General features: G+C 52.4%; 1 protein-coding gene across 1 annotated transcript; it reads left to right on the top strand.

Annotated features, from left to right (window-relative positions):
• The first annotated feature begins 6,075 nt into the window (after nt 1-6,075).
• Nucleotides 6,076-6,720, top strand: RNF186 (ring finger protein 186). The gene has a single exon (XM_040987623.1). The coding sequence runs from the start codon at nt 6,076-6,078 to the stop codon at nt 6,718-6,720; it is 645 nt and encodes a 214-aa protein (XP_040843557.1).
• Nucleotides 6,721-15,673: the final 8,953 nt, after the last annotated feature.

Here is a 15,673-nt window from a genome sequence, read left to right as displayed (position 1 = left end):
CTTTCTCTCTCTGTTACTCTGCCTTTCAAATAAATCGATAAATCATTTTTTTAAAAATTTCAGCATGGGAGCCTAGGGTTGAGACTGAGGGGAAAATCAAGATCACCAAGAAGTGGCAAGGAACTGAGAGGACTGGAGGGGTCGTCCACACAGGAAGTCATCGTCGATGCAGGCTGGAGTCTGGGGAGAAAGCCACAGTGAGCCAGGAATGCTGGCCACCGGGAAATAGGGAGAGCAAGCCAGAAACCAGCAGAGGCCAGTGATAGTGAGAGGCAAGGGAACTGTACGCAACATGAGGGTCAAAGCCAAGGCTGTTCTAGGATGAGGGGCAGGAAATGGGTGTGTACACAGCAATAAGGAGCAAGATGACCAACGCTTGCCTCCAGGCCCTTTGGCACAGGAGCTGGGGGAGGAAAACCCACCACTGTGAGAAAGGATACTGGTCAAGTGGAGTCCTGAGAAGGCATCCACTTCCTGTGAGAGCCAGAGTGAGGGAACTTCAGGCAACAGGTCAAGATGCAGGGTTTTCTGCTGATAATAGACCATGAGCTACAAAGTGGAAGATGGGGGTGGTTAGAGTGCTGGGGTCAGGGGAGAGTGAGAGGAGAAGGAGGCAGAAGAGAACGCACAATAGCCTGTTGGAGATTTGCAAGACCAAGATCAGAGTGACCAGGACATCAGGATCGCAAGAGGTTCGCTCCAGACACTGGGGACTCCAGGCTGGTGGTGCTGGTGAGGTGGGAGAGCTGGCAATGTGGGGGTACAGGTGGCTGCAGCTCCCTCGTTACCCCAAGGGCTCATGATCACTCTCATGCCTGTAGCCACAGGGGAGTCTAACACAGAGCACTGAGCTCCATGCCAGGTCCTGGGGTCACACGTGTGTGGCAGGACAGGGCTGCCTGCTGCTTGCTAAGAGCCTCAGCACAGGGGATCCCCATCTTAGCCGCTGCTGCTTCTTGCCCCTGGGCAGCACAGAGGTCTGCCACACCTGCAAACATGTATGTGCCCAACATGGTGACAGGTGCAATTCCAGAAGGAAGGCAGCGGTAGGCTCTTCTCATGGACAAAACAACTTAGATCAGGAAGGAGGACGCAGAGCAGCCGCTGGGAACAGGTTCCTCTGGGGCAGTGATGCAGAGTGGTCAGAGCGCTGGCTCAGGTTCTGGCCTCACCAGATAGTGCCTGGCTGCCAGGACCCGGCCCTGTGCTGTTTTAACCCTAATCCCTCTGATGCAGTTTTCTCATCCACAAAGCAGCAACCAAACTGACTTCTCATGTGTGTGGGTGAGGACACCCAGCCTAAACGCACTGAAAGCCAGGCCAGCTATGGACCAAGAGGTCACGTGAGGCAAAAAAAAAATTTTAAAAGCGACAGCAACAACAACAACAAACACCTTTTCTATTTGGGTTACGCCAGCTCAAGTCAAATTTTCTGGCTCTCAGGACCAAAAAAATTCCTGATATAATCACATTTACATTCCCATTGAGGCAGCTGAAGAAATAGAAAACCAGACAGGGCAAGCTGTCACTCCAAGATGCACAGCCAAGATCCAACAATGACCTGTCTGCCAACCTCTCAACAACAGCTTTCCCACTACCAATCAAGGCTTCAGGAGCCGCAGTTATTTCTAGTCTAGTGTCTTCCTTCCAGGCAACTCACAAAGACAGGGACTGGTCAGCCAGGGCGGGAAGAAAAGCAGCCTCCGGACCTTGGGCTGATCACCATGGAGGACAATTTCATGGCTCACAGGTCATGTTCCAGAGGCAAAACGTGTGCACGGTTCAGTGGTGCAGATCCCAGGTCTGAGCTTGCTGGAGGGAGGACAGGCGGATAGGGGGCCTCTAATGGGTACATGTCGTCCCCAAGCCTGCAGTTTACAGAACAGTGAGTCTGAGGGGGCGGCAGCCCCAGGAGTTAATCTGGACAGGCCAGAGCACAGCAGGTGCACACCCATCCTCCTGCCACTACTGCCTTCTGCCCTGTATTTTCTGAGTCTTTGACTACTTCTCTTCACTTATCTGCTTTTTCATCTCTTCTACCTCTATTCTTTCCATCACTGGGGAAAAACGGAAATTGTTTACCAAAAATTGCACGAGTGTGATGAGCTTTTGCTGGAGTTTAAGACACCATCGGGGATGTTCACTTGTTGAAATGCCTGTGTCTGGGTCCCACTTCTGCTTCCAATTCCAGCTTCCTCCTAATGTGCCCTGCGAGGCAGCAGGTGATGGTGCAATTGCTCGGTTCCCTTCACCCGGGGAATTCTGGGCTCCTGGCTTCAACCTGGCCTGGCTCTGGCTGTTATAGATATTTGAGCAGTAGATCAGCGTATGGAAGTTCTCTGTCTGCTTTGCTACGTCTCTCCACCTGGCAAATAAAAATGAAAATCAACATTTTAAAAGGAGATGTGTAGAAGGGGACTATAAATACAAACGTCAAGGAACAGACATCAGAACTAGGTAAACCACGAACTGGAACAAGGAGTATAACCTGAAGGGAATGGGAACGGAATACAGCACCATCTGCCAAATGCACTGCTTCATCATTCCTGTGGCTGAGTTGCCTGGTGCTCCAATGAAAAATACACTCATCAGGGCATGGATGTGTGGCTGCCAGCACAGCATTGCTTCCAGGTGACCCCTCTCAACAGGACTGACTCCAGCTTCCCTGCCAGCAGCTGCATGTGAAATTCTACTCTCCCTTGAGGCTGGGCTTCTCATACTTCTAAAACCCCTCACAGCCGTGACAAGCCAGAGCTAAGAGAATTTTCTTTATATATACTGAACATGAATGAACTCATATTTGTCTGGCAATTTGGAAGCATTTCTTTCTGCCTGGGGTTAGTTCTAATATCCACACAGACACAAGACCATTGAGTCCAATGTGGGCAGTAAATGAAGAGAACATCTTGAGTCTCCAGAGCCATTCTGTACTTACCCCGAGAGGCACCTGCTTCAGGCTATGCTCCCGACACTGCCCAAGTTCACTTCTTTTTAAGAAGTGCTTGCTTACCTGGCTGAACAGCCACCCTTGTTTTTATCAAGGGACACTAGGAGGGATCAGTTACATCCAGCTCAGTTGTACCACAAGGTACGTAAATGACCAAGCCTCCCCACAGGTTTTAACGGGGGTCCAGGGTTTGAGCCACCTTCCTATCATTTGCTGAGGTGCTGTTGTCTCCATTACCTCAAACTAAAAGGCCTCAATAAGGTTGACATTCTCGTCCAGAGTCACACAGCTGCTGAAAGTGGCCGAAAGTGGAGTTCCTACTGTGAAGTCGGTGCAGGTGACAGGTAAGGCCAGACACCTGTCAGAAATAAAGGTGTTCCCAAGCCTAAGTGGCCCTGCGATTCCAAGAAGCTGTGACAACGAGTATGTCTCAAGGGTCATTCACACTCAACTTCATGTATTTCTGTTATATCTGAGTTGTGCCCGACAATATGTTTTCTAATGTTGGTTACCCAACAACGCCAAATGCTTGTTCTGTAGACATTAACCCCAACTAGCACGCCTTGGTCAGATTTCAGCCTCACCCAACAACCTGCTGATAATGTGGCTTCCCACAGAGCTGGCTACGAGAGACGGGGCACCCGCCTAACTGACCATGCCACTGGATCCTCCACCTAATTTTCCATTTCTCATTAAGGAAGCAGGGAGATACAAAACCAGCAAAAGCACCGGAAATGCAGAGGAGCACAGAGGCACGCGGTCATTCCTAGCCACGTACAAACTCTGATTATCACATTGACACTTGACCACGTTGGAAAGCAAGGGGAAGGCTTCTCCTTTCTTTGCCCACTGCTGTATTGCATAGAAGAATTTGACCTGCAAAGGGCAGAAATTCATCCTGAACCAACTTTAAACAAAAATCAGGGTGGATATTACAAGGTATTACATTAGAGACATACAGAGATGCCCTCTGCTAGCTCACTCCCCAAAATGCCCACCATTGCTAGGGTCAGACTGAGCCAAAGCCAGGTCATAGAAACTCAATCCAGGTCTCCCATTGGGGGCAAGAACCCAATGACTTGAGCCATCACCACTGCCTTTCAGGGTCTGCATTAGCAGGAAGTTAGATTCAGGAATTAGAGCTAGGCTTCAAACCCAAATACACTGCTATCGGCTGTAGGCATTGTCACTGCTAATTGCCCACCCCAAGCATGTTTTATAGGTTAATGTAATAAAAAAAAAAAAAACCCAAAGACAGATCTCTGGTTCCAGGCAATGGACTTCTGAAGCCGTTCTCATCTTTCCTCTATGTTGCCCTTACCCTTGGGCAGATTGCCTGCATGCTGGGGTCCCAGCAGCCCCAGGTCTCATCCTTTAGCCTGGACACTCAGCAGAAAGAGATGTATAGCAGAAGGAGTCTCCTTAGCTGGGCACCCATCACATGCCTGTGTCTGAACCAGTCATTGCAGTCAGGAGTGGAATCTGCTGCTGGGTGGGTACTGTCTCTCATAGGACTGGAGGGAAATAGCAGTGGGGTGTGGGGACTGACAGATGTGAAGGAAGCCTACCATTCCCCAAAAGGGAGGAAACCAGCCCGCGGCATGGGGAAAACAATAGATAGTTGCCCAGTGCTAGACTCAAATCCCTTTTAGCTTGATATGGGAGAAATCATGCAGGGCAGAAACAACCAACTGTTGAGCTAAAGGTCGAGGAAAATTGGTTGGGTGACAGCAGGTGTTGGGGAGACTGGATTTTAGAGACAGAAGGTCCAGGACAAGGAAAGAAACAAAAGTTCTTCCACAAAGAGGAAAGCCCCTACCAAGCAGCCCCTCCAGGGATAGACCCCCACAGTGCCTGACTCTCAGGGTGATACTATGTGACCCTCAACAGGTGCCACAAGCAGCAGAGGAACCCCGCACGTCCTCCAGGTGAGATGTCCTTTGGAGAAAGTGACCGTACCATTCCACCCCCCATGCTGGATTTCCACCAAGGTCACAGGGTCACAGTTTCTGAGTGGCCGCCATATCTGGCTGTTCTACCGGAGTCCAAGTGAGCTTGAGTCAGCTGCCCAGAGACTGGCAACAGGTGCATGAGCTGATGAGATTGAGTTCCAGGAGACTGGGAACCCGACCTTGGATACTGGGAGATTCCACAAGCTCCCACCCCCTTGCGGAAGGGCCCTGGGCAGGCAGCCAGGAGGCCTACCTGGCCACACCTTGCCCTGGTTTCCAGGCCTTCCCCACAGGGCCAGACCTCGAGGAGATCACACATGAGGATAAGGCTTGGCTCACAATAGGCCCAATTAAACAGCAGCTGTTCTTTCTACTGTTGGGGAACACAGCAGGGCCACGCACACCCCACCAAGTGGCACCAATGACCAGGATCTCAGGCAGAACAAGGCACCAGGAAGATGGTCACGAATCTCTACTAACACAGCTGCTCAGACTGTAAAGGGCTGAGTCGAGGTGCAGATGCTACATGCTTGTGGGTTGTAGCTGGTTTGTTTTTTCCTGCATTTTGCTGGATTTTACCTCTCCTGACCACCACCTCCCCACCTCAACAGTGAAGAATTATCTTTCCTTAGTTTTCACCAGCTCACCTGCCTGCAGGTCAGAATCATCAAGGTGCTTACAAATTGTGTGCTTTTTCTGGATCCTGTTCATACAGACCTGTCTTGGTCTCTGGGTTCGAGGCCTGAACGTCTGCATTCTAAGACATTGTGGGCATGCTGGTGCATCCCCGAGCTCACCCTGCGCCACATCCTCCAAACACTCACCTGGCAACGGGCCCCAACAGGAAAGGCCTGATTCACTAAGGCACCACCCACTCAAGCCCTTCTATCAGGCAATTCAAAGTCTCCAGGCCGACGAGTTACTGATTAACCCTAGGTTTTATGAAAAGAAATAATAACAATTCTAGGCATAACATATGCCAAGAAAGAAGAGAGACGGCTGTGTGGGACTGGAATGCCAGACAGCTGTGATCAGCAAGTACGCGGCAAGAGCCAGGGGAGAGTTGAAACATCCAGCATCCGATCTGACTTTCTCCAGGCCCCGGCGACACCAGCTGACATCCCCTGCAAATGCTCAGGTGCTGATCCTCTGTGCTCCACCACCTCGGTGCCCAGAATGGCCTGTACCGAGGACTCGCAGCAACCCCAGGCCACCACCACAGCCATCGGCCATCCTGGCCCCGGGGAACATGACCTGGAGTGTCTGGTGTGCCGGGAGCCCTACAGCTGTGCCCGGTCGCCCAAGCTGCTGAGCTGCCAGCATGCCTTCTGTGCCGTCTGCCTGAAGCTCCTGCTGTGTGTGCAAGCAGACACCTGGTCCATCAGCTGCCCGCTGTGCCGCAAGCTCACCACTGTGCCTGGTGGCCTCATCTGTAGCCTGCGCAGCCAGGAGGAAGTGGTGAGGTGGCTGGCCCAGCCGCGGCCAGAGGTACAGCTCTGTCCTCAGGGGCTGGCAGGTGTGGTTACCTCATCCACGGCAGCTCTCCCCAGTTCTGTGGGAGAGGATGGGTTGGACACAATGAGTGCCAACCGCGTGGCAGCCCGGCGCCTGGCTGCACACCTGCTCCTGCTGGTCCTGCTCATCTTCTTCATTCTGCCCTTCATCTACCCGGGCGTCATCCGGTGGGTGCTGGCCCTCATCATTGGCCTGGCCCTGCTCATGGCCGTGATCTTCTGCTGCTACCCCCATGGCCTGAGCAGCAGTTACAGGATACTCCTCTGTGGAGAGCTGAAGCACAGCGAGATTGCCTCCATCGCCTGAGTGCCCGGGCAGCTCCTGCGGCCCCTCTGGGCCTTGGACTTCTTCACTAACAGGGTAAGGCGTTGTGCACGAAGACCGGATCCCTCTGGGACCTCATGCCAGCCAAAGCCCGAATGGCCACCTCAGGTCAAGAATTCTGCCCTTGGATGGTGGGTTTGCAGCTGCCCTGGATTTTGTGCCACTAACCGGGTTGGAGATGAGAGGGAACAGAAGGTGTAAACCATTTGGCCACTCCAAGGGGGGCCTCCTGCCCCTTTTTCCAGTGCTTCCCGGCTTTTCTTTTCTAGAACTTGATGAACATATGGAAACTGCTGAACCTAAATAGAACCAGGATTTTTTTTTTTCTTTTGCAACTGATGTGGCTCGTGCTCTTTCCTTGCTTGTGAGTCAATCGGTTTGGAGGCAGTCGGTAACACTTTTGGGGTGTTATACATCTTCTTTCTTGGGAAATGGGGACCCATGAGAAGCCCTCTTGTGCATCTTCCAGTCTCCAAGGGTCCTGGTGGTTGGGTCTCCCATTGAGTCGACCCCAGGGTGAGAAGGAAAGAAGCTACGTGGGGAGTTGGAGCTTCTGCTGTGGCTGCAGGGTGGTGCAGGTGGGGAAGCCACATCCACCTGTGGCTGGCAGAGTGGGAAAAGGCTGGAGAGGGAGGCTGTGGCGGTCTTCCCAGCATTCCCATTGTGACTCCCCAGCTCCATAGCACCAGACCCCGACTTGACCGACACTCGTGGGGTTACAAGGACCGTGCCTCAGCCCACAGCGGGGCTGTGTTACATATGCATGGGTTGTATGGATGCTGCTTTCTCTGTTACTGCATCCCATCTGCTGCTGCCATAAAGATAAGAGGTCCCATAAATGCAACGGTCCTCACCACTGACCCCACCTTTCCTGTCTCATCCTGAAAACCACAGTCATCTGAAAGGTTTTTATTTCTTCTCCCTTTCATCAGTTTTGTTTTGTAACATCCAGGAGACATCTGCCAGAAAGGAAACTGGCCTTGGCCACCAGGTACAGGGCTCTACCAGTAGGGCAGAGGGTGACAGGCCACACGGTATTTCTATCCGAAGGCTCCAGGCCTGGGCAGCTCAAAGGGGCTCATCAGGCACAATGCCCTGTCCCTGCCAGCAAGGGGAAAACCACAGGCTGAGCTCTGTTCTGTGCCTCTCTGCCTTTGTCCAAGGGGCAGGAGCACTGTGTCATTGGCACCTGGGAACTTAGCCTTGAACCACAATTATGACAACACAAAGCGAGGGCTTTGCCCCTCTGAGCTGCCTTTTCACCAAACTAGCTGGTTGAACCAAGCCATTCCCCCAAAACTCCAGAAGCCCCAAGAACTGAGGGCTCTACTAGGCCCTAGCAGAACACACATGGGTCACATCCTCCATGAACCCACATCAAGGGAAACAGAAACACCTGCATGCAGTTCACTGTTTGCAAAACGAGGGGCTTCTGTCTGCAGGGAGGCTCCTGGGGTGTCCTACACCCATACCATTGGCTTTACTCTCTCCTAGTGCTGAGGGGAGGGGGGATGCACAACAGAGAGAGATAACGCATGCGTGAATGAGTAGGTAAGCGATGGAGGGTGTGCATGGGTCAACGCCTTGAAGTCAGGCCAAGGAGACAGAGCCAAACAAGATGGCTCACTGCTTCCTGAGGTGGCCTCAGGCATGTGCGGTCTGAGATGGCTGCCAGCAGGACAGGGAAGGATTGTTCTCTCCCACCCACCCAGTCCTGTCCTATTTCTAAAGGCCTTTGCCAAGAGGTAAAGCTCCACCCAGGTTTCAGGTGCTGCTACTGACATCACTTCAGCTCTCGTAGCAGCAGGTGCACATTTACCCAATGCTGGCTGCAGTCTACAGGTACACAGCTTCAAGGAAACTTCACATTCACCCTGTCCTCTCCTAGAGGGGTAGAGACAGGGGATCAGAGAGGTGAATCCACTGCTCAGGGCTGCACAGCCAATGACTGCCAGGAGTCAACCCAGGGCCCATCCTACCCAAAACACTGCCTCATGTGTACCACCTCCACAAGAACCAGGAAGCCTGTCACCACTGTGGGCCTCTGAGGGATTCCACAGAGGACAGGAAACTAACCCAGGAGCCTCAAAATTTCAAAAAGGGGACTGGCCTAATAGCTTAGTGGGTCATGTTTCTGCTTACGATGCTGGCATCCCATAAGGTAGCAGTTTATATGTCGGCTGCTCCACTTCAGATCCACCTCCTTGCTAATGTCCTGGAAAAAAGCAGCAGCAGGCGGCCCAAGTGCTTGGGCCCCTGAAACCCATATGGGAAACTCTGATATTATTCCTGGCTTCTGGCTTCGGTCGGAACCAGCTCCAGCTGTTGTGGCCATATAGGGAGTAAATCAGCACATGAACGATCTCTATCTATCTCTATATCTCCCTCTCTACAGATAGCTATATAACCTTGACTTCCAAAATAAATCAATCTATAAAAATAAGTTCCAAAAAGGCCAAGAGCCCTAGAACCTACTATGCTAAAGAAAAGAATGACAGCAATGAGCTGTCTGCCATGTCAGCCTTGTCCCTGGTTCCAGCCCTCACTGCAGGAGCCACACCAGCTGTAGCTTTGGAGTTCCAGGTTGGAGCACCCACCTGTCCCCTTCTTGCCCTGACATGCTCACCTTACTTGCCTGAACCCTGTGAACAGCAGCAGGATCCCTTAAGTCAGTCCCTCATCAACATCCCTAGCAGGTACCCCAATCCCCAGGGCAGAGGTGCCCTGCCCCCCATCAACATCCCTAGCAGGTACCCCCAATCTCCAGGGCAGAGGTGCCTGACACTGCTCTTCCCACCCTCTTTTGGAGCCCAGCCAGCCCCAATCATCTTCTGCCCCACCCCCCAGCAGCACCAGGACAGAAAGTACCAGAATCCAGATGGGACTGGGCTGCCCTGAAGGGGAACCAGGAAAACAGGCAGTTCCACAAATAACGTGAGTGGCACTGGAAAGCTAGTCCAGGGCTCACACCCAACTCTGACCCAGTGGCAGAAGGAAGCTACAGAGGCTCCTGGAGCCTGTGTTTGCTCACCTGTGAGGCTGGCAAGGGTGGGGCCGAGTGAGGACTCAAAGTGCTGATGGGTGGGATCCAGTGTCCTGACGGGGCACTGTCTCCATCAGAGCTGTGGATCCCTGGGGAAATGCAGTGCTTGGGGCCTCTCTAGAGCAAGGACCCATCATCTGCTATCTAAAGCCTTGACAATGGACTGGAGCAGCCAGGTGGCCCAAGAGAGGCCAACCTGAGAAAGCGGCATATGTTTAGGTCCTAAAAATGGAGAGGAATGGCAGGGGCAGAGGGGTAGCCTCCATCCCTGTCCGACCCATTAGCCTGCTCAGTGGCCTCCAAGGCAGCCCTGCCTGGCTGAAATTCCAGCTTCAACACTTACCGATTACTTGCCTCATCTCTCCAAGAATCAAATCCCCCAGGGTCGCTGGAGGTCTTTGTGACAGTTCCTCACGGAGCACTCTGTCGCATCAGGAAGTGGAGAAGAGAGGGAGAGGTTGGGAAGAGAGCCAGGGCCAAGGGCTGGAAAAGTAGCATGGCTGTGATAACGGACTCTGATTAAACGCCAGCATCCGCCTCCTCTATCAACACCAGCTCAGCACCAGCCACGTCCCTGGCAACAACAACATTTGTTGACGTTATTTGATGGTGCTGTGCCAAGCACGTTGCCTACCTTATCACACAGGCTGTAAGTTAGGGCTTCCAATGGCTGGAGGTGGGTCGACAAGGACCCCAAGGCACAGAGAGGGCCAGTGACTTGGTCGAGATCTCACAAGGAGGTGGTACCAGGGATGGACAACTGCCTGAGTCTGACTCCGGAGTCTGAGTTTTATATCCCTTTACCTTTATTATACTAGACGGAATGTTCTGGGCACATCACACACATTTGAGGTACATGAAGCTTTACTTTAAGAGTGAAGAATTAAGACAAGCTGGCATTTCCCCATTTGGTTTCAGATTCTTGGTAGAGGGGCTACCTGGGACAGAGGGGTGCAGGAACCTACCTGTACATGGCAGTCCTTCACCTCACAGCTCTGCCTCATTGCTGTAAACCAGATGGTGCTACTGAGCCTTTGTCACTTCAGTTCTTGGTGGCAAAGCAGGTCACTGGTAGGAATTTTCTGGGTCATCTCCAAGCAGGGTCAGCCCAGAGCATACTCAGCTAAAATGCCTGGGGCTGTTTTAAGAACTTTCTGGGTATCTTGAAGTCAGTTTTCGAGAGACGAGGGGAGAGGAAGTGGAATTGTAGGGAATTCTCTAAAGACTTCAGAAACCCCATCCAGGATCCTTCCAGGCAGGTCTTTACAGGTGTGCTGTATGTCTCATGCTTACCTGGTGAGGAAGGAGGCGAAGTATGAAATATGCTGTGAGTTGTGAGCTGAATTCCCCAAGCCCTTGCAAGCAAAGCCAAGCTGCAGTTCTCCCCAGGGCCTCGGAGCCTGGCCTGCTTTGGAACGAGGGTCTATAGAGGCCACCAAGTTAAAATAAGGTTCTTTAGTGTGGTTCCTGACTCAGTAAAACTAGTGATTTATAAAGAGGGCATATCTGGACCCAGGCTGGTATGGAAAGAAAAGGAAGATGGCAAGAAGATCCAAGGGACAGACGTCATACAAAGGCCAAGGCAGGGATCAGGGTGTGTCCACAGGCTGAGGAATGCCTGCTGGGGCCAGCCACCCACTGGGAGCTGGGACAGGTTCTCCCTCCTGTCCCCCAGCAGGAACCTACCTTGCTCACCCTTTGACCTACGACTTCCAGCCTCCACAAATGGGTGAGGCCACACCTTGGAGCAATGGAAGCCAGAGGATGGTATTCCCTTGGCATGGCTGCCCTAGGAGGCCAACATAGCACCTGTTTGTGAGTGACAGAGAGGGAGGGAGGGAAGGAGAGAGAGAGAGAGAATTTCCCACCTTCTGATTCATCCTCCAAATACCTCCCACAGTTAGAACCAGGCCAGGCCCAAGCCAGGAGGCAGCAACTCCAACCAGGTCTCCCATTAAGTGGCGGAACCCAAGCACATAGATCCGTATTCACAGTCTCCAGGGGTGTTAGCAGAAAGCTGGATTGGAAAGGCAAAGTGGGTGGGACTTGAACCAGCACCCCGACACAGGTGTGGGCATCCCAAGGGTCAGCCTCACCCCCTGCTGTACCTCAATGTCCACCATGTTGGGTTGAACACTTTGGCCAGAACCCTATAGCAGATAATAGCAACATCAGGTCAAAGTGAAGTCTGACTGCCAGGAATAAGTCCTTCTCCTATTGATACAGCCTGGAGATCATGATTGTCCAATCTGTTCTGTTCTCCTTCCTCTCCTATGGTATCAGATGTCCTCTGCAGGCCCCAATGGGCTGTCATACCCTCTACATGTACCAAGGCCTGCTTTCCACTACTCTATCTTTTCCACTGAGAAGGACCAGTTCTCACAGGTGGGCCCAAGGACCCAGGCAAGGCCACCTGGGCCCTGCTGCAACCCCAACCCTTGGGGCTCATGAACCTGGCAACCACTGTACAGGTGGGCCCAAGCACCTGGGCCAGATGACCTGGGCCCCATGGGAACCCTCAGCCCTGGGGCCCAAGGACCCAGGCCAGGCGATCCAGGCCAATGGCTCCACTTTGGATTCATCTTCTTGATAATATGCCTGGAAAAGCAGTGGAAGATGGCCCAAGTATGTGGGTCTCTGCCACCCACATGGGAAACTTGGAGAAAGCCCCTAGTTCCTGGTTTTAGTTTGACCTAGCTCTGGCAGTTGTGGCCATTAGGGAATGAACCAGCGGATGGAAGATATCTCTCTGTACCCTCTCCCTTTCTTTCTGTGTATAACTCTGCCTTTTAAATAAATAAAATATATGTTTAATAAATGGTTGAGTTCATAGGTGAAGGAGTATACTAGCCCAAGGTCAAAAAACAAAGAAACCACTCCATAGTCTATTTGAGTCCAAGCCTTGGACACGTCCCATTGCTATCTACTGAGAACTAAGCAAGCATGGCTTCCGGAGGCTGACTGCACCAAGAGGACTGTAGGCTGCATGGTCTTCCTTTCTGACTTACCCTAGGTTGACAGCTAGTGTCTCCCTACCTCTATCCCCTAGAGTCTAGTCTTGTTGCAGGGCAAGTTCCATCAGCCACGGCTGGGGTCTTGGGGGGCCTTCCTCTGCCTGTGCATTCAGTTGCATCGGGATAGTCTTGTGATCCAAGTCATCTGGCACAAGTGATTCCAACTCTAACCAGTCTTCAGAACTTTGGATCTGGAGCCAGTGACACGCGTGAGAGTGTATGTTGCACGGTGGCAGCTGTGGCAACAACAGCACAAGACTGTACTGGCCTGGTACTTGGTGAAGCTCAGGTTCCTTCCCAGCCATTAAGCTCTTCAGATGGCTGCAGGAGGTGTTGGTTACCTGAAATTGATACCCTTGACCTCATTCAGAAGCTGTACAGGCCCCTGTTACCAAAAACCCCACCATGGACTTCTGTTCTTGCAAAGCCCTGGCCCAAGGAAGGCCCCAGGGCCAGGGAGACAGGAGCCTCTGACCTCACACCCGCCCCCTCTGGGGAGCCAGCCTGAGCTACTACCAGGCCCAGGAGTGTGGTGTCCGGGTCAGCTCTGCCCAGCTTTGGGGTCAGGCAAGAAACATGGCCTGGGCGCTCAGGCCAGCCCCTAGGTCTAACTCTCTGGCCTCACAAGACAAGTTCTAGTTCTCCAAGGATCCTGGTCAAAACCCTTTCCTGAAGTCAACGAGCAGAAAGGACTGGACTGCTACAAGGCTGCGGACGCAGGAAATCCAAAACAGGGGTGTCACTTGCATGTCTGTGACTGCGAGGAATGAAGGCGACAGGACAGCCCGGGGTGTCTCACATTCCTCCAGGCTCACCACGTTGGGGGCGCTGTTCCAAAAAGCTTCCTGAACCAAATGCCCTTACCCCTCACAGCAGGTAGGCATCATTCTCTAAGCGCTGAGCATTTTCCATTACACGTCATCAGATCACTGCTAGACCTACTCAGAGGCAGCAGAAGCCTTCCCTGAGTGACTTCAGAGACTTCCCCGAGTGGCAGAGCTGGACTTGAAACTGGCAGCAGATCCTCCTCTGTAGTCACTGCACTCCACCACCTCCTTCCACCCCGCCCTTGCCCCTCCTCCCCAACCTCCAGCAAGACTAATCCTGGGAAGACATGGCCCCCAGCCCAGGCAGAGCTGGGCTCAGCAGCAAGTTCCCCATCTACTTGCTGTGTGACCCTGGGTATGGCCTTTGCCTTCCCTAAACCTTAGTTCTTCCTTGATTGGAAATGTAGGATCATCAGGCCCATGTGGGAGACCTGGAAGAAGTTCCTGGCTCCTGGCTTAGGATCAGTTAAGTTCTAGCCACTGTGGCCATTTGGGATGTGAACCAACAGATGGAAGATCTCTTTCTTTCTGTTTCTTCTTCTCTGTAAATCTGCCTTTCAAATAAAAACAAATGAATCCTTAAAAATATATGTATGTACCCATGAAATGTTCAGTGCATAAGTTGGGCAAAACGAGGGACAGACAGGTGAGTTCAGCTCAGCAGCGGGCAAGAGAGCTTCCTGCTAGACCTTGGCAGCAACAAACTGGAGGCTCTGGACTCCATGTAGACGGTTCCTCTCCAGGTCGGGCTCCTTTCCCCTGTGCCCCTGGGCTCTAGACTCTCTGGCAAGCTTTTGTCTTGAGATGAGAAACTGAGTCACTCCTATTAACCTTCCTAGCTTCACTTCCACCTCCAGGTCCCCTTCAATTTCAGGCTTTTCTTTGACCTCACAGGGCTGATGCTGGCAGTTCTACCAAAACCTCATGGGGAAGTGTATGCCTTGTATAGCGGGATGTGGGCACGGGCAGAGAGCAGTCAGTGACGCCCTGCAGAGACCACGTGAGCAGCCGGCATGTTGAGTTCCTCCCTGCTCCTACCACTGCCAACTGCAGGCGTACTTTCTGCCTGGATGGGGTCCTCTCTGAGGGGCTGCCCTCTCCTCACCCAATCCCAGGGCAAACGGGATTGTCTTTGGGATATGTATCCAAAATATGTCAAACGGAACATCACTTTTCCTGAGCTTAGTGATCGGTTCACAGCTCTTCCCAGGAATCCTTCTGGCACTTTCTGCAGGGAAAGGCCCTTGCCACTGGAGTGGCTGATCTGGCAGAATGTCCGTGATCACCTGCCATCCTGCCGGTAGGATGTTCCTGGGGGTGGAGCCACCCCAGAGGAAAGCAGGGTCCAGTGATGGAGAGGTTCCTAGTCTCTTTCTGAACACCTAGACCTGGCCATACCTGAAACTGACACTCCTAGATGTCTCAGTAGTTTATGAGTCAATAAATTACCTCTCTGCTTCAACCAACTACCAGGCTAGGTTGTCTCTGTTGCAAGACTGATTCATCATCGGTGCCTGAGTAACAAGGTTATGCAGAGTGTACGTGAGGGCAGCACCCTTGGGGCAGTGTGCGTGTCAGAGGAGGAAGCTGGACACGGGAAAGGGAAACTAGTGAATCTGACAGAGGAGGGCAAGAGGGAGGCCATGTGGCCTCTGAGAGACACAGTGAACAGCCCAGGGCCTGATTTCCAGATCATGAGCTGCAGTCAGACCTGGCCATTGCCATGCACATGCTGCCTGCCTGTGACAACGCTGTGCATGCTCTTTCTACCCTCTGTATTAATAATATGTGGTAATGGCCTCTCTTTAAATTCCCTTAGGTGTTCTAACAGGCAACTGCTCATCCCATCCAATATTGGTGCACAGTAAGCTCCATACACAGTGCCAAACATCCAATGGAAGAATGCCTTGAGGCAGGGCCTGGGCACGTGAATGCCCAGGGAAGATGCAAGCAAGGGGTTGAGACAGCAAGGTGAGGCTTACACAGGAGATGGGGTCATGGGCAAGAGAGGTGTGGAGACTGGGCAGGAAACAGAAGCTTTAGGGGTCCAG

The sequence above is a fragment of the Ochotona curzoniae genome, unplaced genomic scaffold (genome assembly GCF_017591425.1).
Source record: "Ochotona curzoniae isolate NIBS_2020 unplaced genomic scaffold, NIBS_Ocur_1.0 contig_4792, whole genome shotgun sequence".
Classification (NCBI taxonomy): domain Eukaryota; kingdom Metazoa; phylum Chordata; class Mammalia; order Lagomorpha; family Ochotonidae; genus Ochotona; species Ochotona curzoniae.
The sequence above is the reverse complement of the archived record's forward strand: the minus strand, read 5'-3'. Positions and strand labels throughout refer to the sequence as shown.

Bases quoted from the DNA above. Each gene is read 5' to 3' on its own strand.
- RNF186 (XM_040987623.1), top strand. From the start codon at position 6,076: ATGGCCTGTACCGAGGACTCGCAGCAACCCCAGGCCACCACCACAGCC.